Below are 12,012 nucleotides of genomic sequence, written 5' to 3' on the forward strand. Positions count from 1 at the left end.
GGTCTGTGATCTCAGCTTTCCTCTAAAGAACGAATGCTCTAACAGAAAGCTGCCCCTGGGCAGAGCCCTGCTGCCAGGAGGTGTCTTCAGGGCAGAGCTGAGCACAGAGCAGGTGGGATGGGGTCTGTGAGCACTGACAGGGAGGAGACTTGGAGACAGAGAAATGGCTCCCGGCAGGGACAACCCCAGGGAGCAGAGAGCCAGGTCATCCGTCAGCATCACTGTCTGCTCAGGTGCACAGAGAAAAAAAAAAAAAGAGGTTTGAGAAATGGACTTTGAAACTGGACTCTTCTGAGCTCACAACAGTCCAGTGTCTTCTTCAAGTACATTGTGTGTAGAGATCATCCTGCAATGAAAGAGGTGTAAAAATTACAGGGCACCTGCCTGGTGACCAGCAGGTCACTCGTGGGCAGACCAGCTCTCCTGACTCTGCATTAGGGATCAGGGAGCCCTTTTGTCCCTCAGGGCTCACCAGTGTCCAGGATGAGAGCAAGGTGAAAGATGAGGATTTCTGCCCCTTCAAGGAAAGTGCCCTCACTCAGCAGCACAAACCTGAGCTGACAAAAAGGAGTTGAACAAAGTTCCGCCAACTAAACAGAAGTAATTTTGAGGGGATTTTTTTGGAAAAAAACATAGGGTAATGTTTGGAAAACAGCATAGGATGGGAACAACAAAGTCTGTGCTAACTTGTCAATGTCTTTCAAGAGTCCTCCATGCTCAGAGTGAACAAATGTCCAACAGCAGCTCCATCACTGAGTTCCTCCTCCTGGCATTCGCAGACACACGGGAGCTGCAGCTCTTGCACTTCTGGCTCTTCCTGGGCATCTACCTGGCTGCCCTCCTGGGAAACGGCCTCATCATCACCGCTGTAGCCTGCGACCACCACCTCCACACCCCCATGTACTTCTTCCTCCTCAACCTCTCCCTCCTCGACCTTGGCTCCATCTCCACCACTCTCCCCAAAGCCATGGCCAATTCCCTCTGGGACACGAGGGCCATCTCCCAGACAGGATGTGAAGCACAGGTCTTTTTCTTTCTCTTTTTCATTTCAGCAGAGTGTTGTCTTCTCACCATCATGGCCTACGACCGCTACGTTGCCATCTGCAAGCCCCTGCACTACGGGACCCTCCTGGGCAGCAGAGCTTGTGCCCACATGGCAGCAGCTGCCTGGGGCAGTGGGTTTCTCCATGCCCTGCTGCACACAGCCAATACATTTTCCCTACCCCTCTGCCACGGCAATGCTGTGGACCAGTTCTTCTGTGAAATCCCCCAGATCCTCAAGCTCTCCTGCTCAGATGCCTACCTCAGGGAAGTTGGGCTAACTGTGACTGGTGCCTGTTTAGTCTTTGGGTGTTTTGTTTTCATTGTGGTGTCCTATGTGCAGATCTTCAGGGCCGTGCTGAGGATCCCCTCTGAGCAGGGACGGCACAAAACCTTTTCCACGTGCCTCCCTCACCTGGCCGTGGTCTCCCTCTTTATCAGCACCGGCATGGTGGCCTACCTGAAGCCCCCCTCCATCTCCTCCCCATCTCTGGACCTGGTGGTGTCACTTCTGTACTCGGTGGTGCCTCCAGCTATGAACCCCCTCATCTACAGCATGAGGAACAAGGAGCTCAAGGATGCAGTGTGGAAACTGATCACTGCATGATATTCAGAAGCAAAAAACTGCCCATCTTCTGCTGCATAACAACTATTATTTAACTCATTACAGGCCCAGCCTGTCGTCTCTAATTTATATTGTTGATGATGGTGTTTTACTTGCAATGATGTTGTCATCCCCTCTCTAATTCAGTCTCTGCTGCGCTTTTCTGACCGAGTGGCTGTGTAAACGAGGAGCCATGCTCTCTGTGTGTTTAAGTAAAATAAAGGAACCTGCAGCAAGGTGGGTTTTTTCTGAGATCCTTCCTCCAAGAGCTTTATTGAGGTGCAGGGACAGTTCCTGTGTGCAGAGGTGGCAGGGAAGAGAGTCCTGGCATGGCAGCACTGCCAGGAAGAACTTGATCTCCCAGAGCTGTTCTCTTTTCACTTCCACACTCTCTTTCTGATCCCTTGGCTTTGGTGGAAGGCCTGATTGCTCTGCAGCTTGGTCACAGTCCTGATGCGTGGTCGTCCTGGGACCGCAGGCAGGGACAGGCAACGGGCACTTCTGTGACAGAGCTGGCCTCCGTAGGAGTGGTTCCATCATGAAAGGGGATCTCCTCAGGGCAGTGCATGAAGCCTTAAGCCTTCCTCCAAAGTCGCTCTCAAGAACATGCCCAAGAATGGGGCCCACAGATGAAAACGCCAGTGAACAGCTAAAGTGTGTGAGTGTGCAGGGTGGGGGCACACAGCAGTGTCCTCGCACAGCCAGTCCTCCTGGGACAGACGTGAAGGCCCAGCAGAGCAGGGTCTGGCCTGTGCCCGTGGTCACTGGACAGCCTGGGGAAGCTGCCTGTGCTGGTCTTGGCTGGGATAGAGTTCATTTTCTTCAGAGTAGCTAGGATGGGGCTGGGTTTTGGATTTGTGCTGAAGACAGTGTTGATGATACAGAGATGGATTTGTTATTGCTGAGCAGGGCTTACATGGAGTCGAGGCCTTTTCTGATCCTGACACCACCCCAACAGCAAGGAGGCTGGGGGTGCACAAGAAGTTTGGAGGGGAAACAGCCAAGACAGCTGACCCCACCTGACCAAAGGGATATTCCATGTCATATGACATCATATGCAGCATATAAAGCTGGGGGAAGAAGAAGGAGGATGGGGACATTTGGAGTGATGGCATTTGTCTTTCCAAGTAACCATTTGTGTTGGGTTTGCGTGGCAAGGTTTTGGTAGCAGGGGGGGCTACAGGGGTGGCTTCTGTGAGAAGCTGCCAGAAGCTTCCCCTGTGTCTGATAGAGCCAATGCCAGCCGGCTCCAAGATGGACCCGCCCCTGGCCAAGGCCGAGCCAATCAGCGCCTCTGTGATAACATATTTAAGAAGGAAAAAAAACCAGTTAGAGAGAGCTTTTGCAGCCGGAGAGAGGAGTGAGAAGCTGTAAGAAACTCTGCAGACACCCAGGTCAGTGCAGAAGGAGGGGCAGGAGGAGCTCCAGGCGCCGGAGCAGAGATCCCCCTGCAGCCCGTGGTGAAGACCATGGTGAAGCAGGCTGTCCCCCTGCAGCCCATGGAGGAAGGATGAGGGGGTGTAGAGATTCCCCCTGCAGCCCATGGAGGAAGGATGAGGGGGTGTAGAGATTCCACCTGCAGCCTGTGGAGGACCCCACGCCGGAGCAGGTGGAGGCACCTGAAGGAGGCTGCGGCCCGTGGGAAGCCCACGCTGGAGCAAGTTCCTGGCCGGACCGGTGGACCCGTGAAGAGGGGAGCCCACGCCAGGGCAGGTTTGCTGGCAGGACTTGTGACCCCGTGGGGGACCCACGCTGGAGCAGTTTGCTCCTGAAGGTCTGCACCCTGTGAGAGGGAGTCCATGCTGGAGCAGGGGAACGATGAGAGGAGTCCTCCCCCTGAGGATGAAGAAGTGGCAGAAACACCGTGAGATGAACTGACCGTAACCCCCACTCCCCGTCCCCCTGTGCTGCTGAGGGGGGGAAGGTTGAAGGCGGGAGTGAAGTTGAGCCCGAGAAGATGGGAGCGCTGGGGGGAGGTGTTTTAAGAGTGAATTTTATTTTCTCATTCCTCTACTCTGTTTTGCCTAGTAATAAATTAGATGAATTCCCTCTCTAAGTTCGGTCTGTTTTGCTCGTGACGATAATTAGTGAGTGATCTCTCCCTGTCCTTATCTCGACCTACAAGCATTTCGTTATGCCTTTTCTCCCCTGTTTAGTGAATGGGGGGAGTGAGAGAGCGGCTCTGGTGGGCACCTGGCCTCCAGCCAGGGTCAACCCACCACACCGTTACACATGATGGATCCTTGCTTTCTTGGAGATGGCTGTACACCCGCCTGCCCATGGGAAATGGTGAATGAATTCCTTGTTTTGCTTTGCTTGCGCACACAGCTTTTGCTTGACTCACTTTTACCCTTGCTATTCTCTCCCCCATCCTGCCGGGGGTGGGACTGAGCGAGAGGCTGCGTGGTGCTCAGCTGCCGTCTGCGGTTAAACCATGACACTTGCTTCAACTCTGGCATACCATAAGCCTGCCACCCCATAACCCTAGCCAACTGTAGCCTTAGCATCCCGAACCCCAGCACTTTGTAGCCCCAAGATATCAAAACATGGAACACAAACTCCCTGGAGATCTCTGCCAGAGCCTTCAGGTGGCCCCGGATCTCAGACATCACAACTTTGAAGTGGGAGTGGGACAGAGCCAACAGGACAAGACCGGCATCCACCTTCACACCCTGAAAAAGTGCCCGGGTTAACAGTCCCAGGGAGAAGGCTGAGGCACTCAGACACTTTGAACCAGCCAGCCATGGCCACAGGGCTTCAGCTCATCATTGCCGTGCCAGAGCCACCAGGCAGATGAACCCGTCCTGCCTGCGAGACCCCTCAGGCAGCACTGCCCAGCTCCAGATACAGGCTGGAGACAACCTCAGCTCTATGGGGAGGTGCTTCCTGGGAGCAGGATCTCTCACGGGGGCACTGGGAAACCATCCTCATGCCTGGATGCCTGAGAAACTTCAATGTGATGCTCCATATCGCACCCAAACCAGGGGTACAGGAAGGCTGCTGTGGTGGCCGCCAAGAGAACCAACTCACCTGGGCTGCTCTGCGGCCACTGGGCACCTTTGCTGTCAGGCAGGTCACAGCGTTGCCCTGTAATCGTCTGTCACCTTCCTGCAGGACACTCTTCAGCGCAGGGTACATCTCTGCTAGGTCACCCTTGGGACAAAGATCAAAAGGGAGGGACTGCGTTTGCTTTTCCCCCATTCCCTGGGTGCCCCAAGAGAGACCTGCCACCCCCACATCAGCTGTGTGACATGGACACCACGTACGAGCTGCAGATGGGGGTCAGGACGGCTGTGGGGAGCGGGCAGGCCATTCTGCAGTGCCCCCGGTGCTGGCAGAAAGCAGAGCTGGAGACAAGCGGGGGAAGCCCAGTGCTGCAGCCTGCACAAATGCCCGGCTCCTTGAGCCCGGGGCTGCAGCACGGCACTGGCACTGCTGGGGCTTCGCTGGGACAAAACAAGCAGGGATGACCCTGACACCCCGCGTACGTACCTGCTCTGGCATCTGACAGCCTGTCCCTCTGCCCATTACTGCCACGGGATCCAGAAAGCAGCACTGCTGCCCCGGCGTGGTCCTGAGCCATCTCTCAACGGATGAGTCTTTCACCAGCAGCCCTACAGAGAGGAAAAATTGCCCAGAATTAAGCTGTTCTCAAGTTTTTGCAGGCAGTCAGTTTTTCTGAGCTGCCTGGTGGTGCCGCTTCTGGGGAATGCTCAAGAAACAGGGCAGCTGCCTGTACCTGCAGGCAGGCAGCAGAGTGTGCACAGTGGGAGGGAGCAATGGTTTGTGTGGCTGTTGAATGGCTTTGGGCTTTAAATGTATCCAGCCTGGGACGCCAGGTTCCTTTTCCTTCCAGGCTGCATTCAGAGCTTAAATAGCCTTTTGTAAAAAGCAAAACAATCAAACAAACAGATGGGCAATTTTTTTTCCTCCCAGTTGGGCTTTTTTTCCCCCACTCCTGGCCACTCTGCAAGGTGATGTTCGTCACCAATGTTAGGGTGCAGGATTGGGCCCAGGACAGGGCTTTGGCAGGCCGCACGTTTCTTGAGCCTCCAGGTAATGCAGTTCCTGAGCAGTGCTCGAGAAATGGAGTCAGTTGCCCAAAACTGCTATTTTTGGCCTCTCCCCAGAGCTCTCTGTCCCACTCCCTGACCCCATGTTTTAATTCTTCCCTCTCTCTCTGTAGCCCATCACGATATTTTTCTTTCCCTTTTTGTCTCTCTTTGGCTCCCTGATCTTTTTTAATCCCTCCTTCCCTGCCCTATAGCCTCTTGCTTTTTTTGTCTTTCTCCACATCTCTCTCTCCCGCTCCCTGTCCTTCTCTTTTTTCTGTCACCATCTCCTGCTTCCTGCCCTGAGTTTCCCTCTCTCTCCTGCAGCCTGTCCCCTCTTTCCTGCCTGCATCCCCCGCTCAGCTGGCTGTGCTTCTCTCTTCTCTCCGGGCCTCCGTCCTGCTCCCCATCCCCTTTTGGGGACCCCTCTTTGGAGAGGATTTCTGTCTTACCCGCAAGTATCGTTTGTTATCTTTCATAATTGCATCCACGAGGTCTTTCTGGAGGGGAGGGTCTCCGTTTGCCGAACTGAAGCCACGGGTGCTATTTCGTTTTTTGTAGAACAGAACATAAGCAGTGTCCTTTGGAAATCTACTGGTCATTTTCTGGACTGACTGAAATGAGGGAAATGTCACTCTGCTGTCATTGAACAGAAACCATTCTCTTGACTTACCAGTGTCACTTTCTACAACAGTAGAAGGACTCTCCCCTGTCAACAACTTAGCCCGAGGAGAAACTAAAGAATCACCTGTAGACTGCTGGCAGGGTCCTGAAGGCCCTGACCCAGGAACATTTCTAGCATATGAAGAGTAATGTCCACTTCCAGAGGATACACCAGAATGCATCACCACGGAGCTTAACAAACAGGGCTCCAATCGTGGGCGAGTCACTTCATCAGCACCTGAGGGCTTTAGTTTTTTAGCAATATTTTCTCCAATATCAGACACCTCGACACCAACAGACCAACCTCTTGAAACTACACCTGGAGACGATGCTACTCTTTGGACTGGTAGTTTCAAACCAAGTGGCAGAGACACATTAGCTAAGACTTTGCGCCTTACGTGACACTTTGGATCATAGGAAAATCTCAAAAGAGTGAGAATGAGGTATTCAGGTTCCTCAATGATTTGCATAGTTTTCTCAGCATTCTGTAGAGAGGCACACTTTTCACAGTAATACTTGTTGTCACCACTGAGGATCTCAGGCGCCAGAAAATAATGCAGTAAATCTGTAGCTGACAGAGGGTTTTCACCTACTACCCTCTGAGGCATTTTCTTCTTAGCTTGACCTTTGTTGCGTTCAGAATTTGTAGTCTTCTCAGACTTTGGCTCAGCAGAAAAATCCTTTGTGGTTCCTTTCTTTGTTCTTGGGTCACATCCACCATTTGCTTCCAACTTGAGAGGTTTTTTCCCAGCAGGACTCATCGGTGAGGTCTGAGTTTGCACCACGTTGTCGCCTTTCCCTTCAGTACATTCCAGGACAGAAAGCCAGAGAGAGATCTGTGAAAGCTTCTTCCTTTTGAGACACGCTTTTGCACTTCAGACAGCGTACAGTAGTCTTCACTTTTCCTCCAAACATCTTCTCGACCAGAGCTCTTTCTTCACTTCCCTTACCAGATGCTGCAGCAAATACTTTTGCCTTATTGACAGCTTCTTGTTTCTGGGACTTTGCATTGGGTTTACTTTCAGAAGTCTTTGCTGAAGACAAAGTTTTCAAGGTTTTCTCTTCTTCACGCAGCCTGAAGACAAAGAAAAATAGATCCAAACAGCTGTGCTATTTTACAAACAGATCCCGCTGCACCATTTCAGACTTTTTTTTCCAGTTATGCTCAAAAATATAGATGGTTCAGTGGCTAGAAGTGTCTTACATTCAAAAAAGCTATTTGTTATTTTGTATATAAGCAAGTTGAAACATACAGGTCAGTACCATCCAAGACAGAGTATGAGAGAAGCACAAATGCATTTAAGGTGGGTTTCATTGTATATAGCAGAACAGAATGGAGATACTGAGAGAACTGGCAAGTATTAAAAAACCTAACAGACAACGTTTTTATTATTTACCATTACATTATCTTGATAAATCAGTTCTCCAGTTGACTGGTTCTGTATGTCAGATTTTCTAAGAGAACAAGTAGCTGTTTATCCAGTGCCAGACTATTTCCAAAGAAAAGGTCAGGATTTTGTAGCTAAGAAAGTTAAGAAACTACAAGAAAAAAACAAAAAACAAAAAAGAAACACAAGTTGGGAAAAAACCCAAAACAAACAAAACACCCATGTTTCACTATGGGGATAAACTTGTCCAGGAGTGGAATGTGCCATAAAGCAATATTGCTTAAGCCACACCTCAGCAATCCAAAATTCAAGAGAACTACTAATAGATCTAGGTACTTTTGTATTATCCATGCCACCGTTAATTTGATTGTTTATCAACTGGTTATAAATGCATGTACATCTCGTTGTGACTTATCTAACCTGTAAGAACTATAGCTGTCTCCACCAACACGAAATACCCAGATGCACAACTAAACGGCTTTCAGCAACCACATTCTTTTACAACAGGATCATGACTCGAACATAACACTCAAATGGAGATTTGTAAAAACATTACTACCACTGTAACCTGCTTTAAGTGATGTGGGTACAAGATGGTATCCAGACTTTACCACAGATTAAACCCATGAAGCAAAGTGTTCCATACACCATACAGAAAACCAGAGACAGCCAGGAATGAGGCCCAAGATTCCCGGTGCCCACTCGTGCAGTGGAACCCTTACACGACCGCTCCGAAGAGTTCAACATTATGTGATAAGACTATAGATCTATTCCCATTAGTGGCACAATAACTGTACCTGTCTAGCAGGAATTTGAGATATTCTGAGCAATCCTGCTGGGATCGAGGGCTGAACCATGGTGGTCGGGAAGCCTCAAAGCAAATTCTAGGAGCATATGCCGCCTCTCTCTGTTCACATAAGAGAGGGACAGACAAGGTTACGTAAGAACTACTTAAAAAATTGGTCCTATTCGTTTGATCTTGACCACTGAACTTTGGACTACATAATTCTAGAGAAACTGTATTAAACATGTGGTACACAGAAACATTTAAGCCACTTAATCATAGCAAGAGAGCACCATTAATCTTGTAGTTATCACCTCTAGTACAAAGATAAAAACAGTGGCTCCTGAAAGCAAATATTAAGTGTGCAGTGCGTGTAAATCAGATATTATTTGTAATAGCAGCTACTGTTCTTGCTGGCAAGCTTGAAAAAAATGTTTTCTTTTTTCAGAAGAACACAGTATTTCATAAATACCAGTTTACTTTTAAGGTGATCCAGCCTCATCCCCTTCACAACAAGTTTATCGTTATTCCTCAAAGAGAACAAAAGTGTCTTATGCCCTTCCAGCACTAGCAAAATATTTAGTTCACTTTAGAATTTGAACTACAATAAAATTTAGTGTAAAAATCACTGCAGAAAGTCACAGTTTATCCTAGACAGTTACATAAAGTCAGCTTATATCTCAAGTCAGGTGTTATTTGGATTTTTCCATTTTGCCTTTTCCAAGAAAACCTGTTACTGCTTTTTAGAAAAACAACACAATGCCAAGATGTTCCACTTAGGAAATACAGATTTCTCTAAGTCCATCCACACCACCTGAACATTTGGCGACAGACTCATTCCCCGACAAATCAATCATGTTTATATTTTTCATAGGCTCAAGAGGACTCCCATGGCATGATGTTTGTTCCTCAGTTTTGGTATATAGACCCAGCCTTAAAATCCAGCAGATTAAATGAACTGACATACCTGGGTATGGGCCAAAAATGCAAAAAGATGCTGTAGTTTTGCCACTAGCAAGTTACATCCATGTAGTTGCAGAGATCAAACATGTCTTCTGAAACTGAAGGAAGAGAGAGACATTAGTTTCCTTGCTAGATTTCTAACAGCAATGCACTTATTCCAGCTAATTACTTCAATTTGAAAGAAAGCAAAACATGTCACGCTTGCCTTCAAGACCTGAATTCTGCTCCAGCACAGCTGCACAACTACTGAACAGTAGGAACTCACCCTGCAAAACTCCTATTTCTTTAACTATTTCAATGTGTAAGAATGGCCTATAGACATTTGGGTGTTTTGTTTTCATCATGGTGTCCTATGTGCAGATCTTCAGGGCCGTGCTGAGGATCCCCTCTGAGCAGGGACGGCACAAAGCCTTTTCCACGTGCCTCCCTCACCTGGACGTGGTCTCCCTGTTTATCAGCACCAGCATGGTGGCCTACCTGAAGCCCCCCTCCATCTCCTCCCCATCTCTGGACCTGGTGGTGTCACTTCTGTACTCGGTGGTGCCTCCAGCCATGAACCCCCTCATCTACAGCATGAGGAACCAGGAGCTCAAGGATGCAGTGTGGAAACTGAGGACTGGATGGTATTCGGCAGCAATAAACTGCCCATCTCCTGCTGCATAACAGCTGTTATTTAACTCATTACAGGCCCAGCCTGTCCTCTGTAATTTATATTGTTGATGATGGTGTTTTACTTGCAATGATGTTGTCATCCCCTCTCTAATTCAGTCTCTGCTTTGCTTTTCTGACCGAGTGGCTGTGTAAACGAGGAGCCGTGCTCTCTGTGTGTTTAAGTAAAATAAAGGACCCAGCAGCCAGGTGGGGTTTTTTTCTGAGATCCTTCCTCCAAGAGCTTTATTGAGGTGCAGGGACAGTTCCTGTGTGCAGAGGTGGCAGAGAAGAGAGTCCTGGCATGGCAGCACTGCCAGGAAGCACTTGATCTCCCAGAGCTGTTCTCTTTTCACTTCCACACTCTCTTTCTGATCCCTTGGCTTTGGTGGAAGGCCTGATTGCTCTGCAGCTTGGTCACAGTCCTGATGCGTGGTCGTCCTGTGACCGCAGGCAGGGACAGGCAACGGGCACTTCTGTGACAGAGCTGGCCTCCGTAGGAGTGGTTCCATCATGAAAGGGCATCTCCTCAGGGCAGTGCATGAAGCCTTAAGCCTTCCTCCAAAGTCGCTCTCAAGAACATGCCCGAGAATGTGGCCCACAGATGAAAACACCAGTGAGCAGCTAAAGTGTGTGAGTGTGCAGGGTGGGGGCACACAGCAGTGTCCTCGCACAGCCAGTCCTCCTGGGACAGACGTGAAGGCCCAGCAGAGCAGGGTCTGGCCTGTGCCCGTGGTCACTGGACAGCCTGGGGAAGCTGCCTGTGCTGGTCTTGGCTGGGATAGAGTTCATTTTCTTCAGAGTAGCTAGGATGGGGCTGTGTTTTGGATTTGTGCTGAAGACAGTGTTGATGATACAGAGATGGATTTGTTATTGCTGAGCAGGGCTTACATGGAGTCGAGGTCTCTTCTGCTTCTCACACCACCCCACCAGCGAGGAGGCTGGGGTGCACAAGAAGCTGGGAGGGGATGTGGCTGGGACAGCTGACCCCACCTGACCAAAGGGATATTCCATGCCATATGACATCATACACAGCACATAAAGCTAGGGGAAGAAAAAGGAAGGGAGAGACTTTTGGAGAGATGGTGTTTGTCTTCCCAAGTAACCATTACATATGCTGGAGCCCTGCTTTCCTGGAGATGGCTGAACACCTGCCTGCTGATGGGAAGTGGTGAATTAATTCATTGGTTTGCTTTATTTGTGTGCACAGATTTTGCTTTACCTGTTAAACTGTCTTTATCTTGATCCATGAGGTTTCTCACTTTTACCTTTCCAATTTCTCCCCAGTCATGAATTGGTGGCAGATTCTGATCTTACCCCAGGATCCGTGCCCATATGGCCATTAATCACAACCGAGCTCTTTCTGGTTCGTTTACCCTGAGTCTGGGAATTAAGGTTCTGATTAAATGTCTCCATCTGGAATCATGGGGGGGTTCCTCATGGAGTGGGGAAGAGGTGGAGGGTCAGATCTACGCATGCAGCAGGGGCTGCGTTAACACCCCTGCCTCCCTCTACACAAATGACGGCAGGCAGAGGTGCTGTGAAATGAACACCAAACCTTTAATGAATTAAGAAACAGAGAGATGGGAGAGGGCTGGGGCTGCAGTGGGCAGGTGCAGGTCGCATGTCGCAGGGATCCGTGCTCCACACCTTCTCTGTAACCTATTGACAGCAGTCGGGGGTGCGTAGGGCACTTTGCCCCGCAGCATCCCCCAGGGTTCTGGCTCGCTTGGTGGGCACGTTGTCATTGTCGGATGCCCTCCGCTTGCTGCTGCCCGCTTGCTACCTGCTGCCGCCTGCCACCGCACCGTCCCCATCTGGTGTCCCTTCCTTGAGGGTTTTCAAGTTCTTGGCCACCTGGCACACCAC

The 12,012-nt window shown here is 49.9% G+C and overlaps 1 protein-coding gene and 1 pseudogene across 1 annotated transcript; one reads left to right on the forward strand and one right to left on the reverse strand.

The window, feature by feature from the left end:
- Nucleotides 1–1,111: 1,111 nt before the first annotated feature.
- LOC129201152 (olfactory receptor 14J1-like) lies at nucleotides 1,112–1,648 on the forward strand (the record flags this gene model as incomplete). The annotated part of the gene is made up of 1 exon (XM_054812304.1): nucleotides 1,112–1,648. A coding segment is annotated over one exon (537 nt), but the record flags the coding sequence as incomplete, so codon positions are not given.
- A 4,408-nt stretch (nucleotides 1,649–6,056) lies between these two features.
- On the reverse strand, nucleotides 6,057–9,613 carry LOC129201153 (ubiquitin carboxyl-terminal hydrolase 38-like; annotated as a pseudogene).
- Between the last annotated feature and the right edge of the window lie 2,399 nt (nucleotides 9,614–12,012).

This window comes from Grus americana, unplaced genomic scaffold (genome assembly GCF_028858705.1).
Source record: "Grus americana isolate bGruAme1 unplaced genomic scaffold, bGruAme1.mat scaffold_82, whole genome shotgun sequence".
Classification (NCBI taxonomy): domain Eukaryota; kingdom Metazoa; phylum Chordata; class Aves; order Gruiformes; family Gruidae; genus Grus; species Grus americana.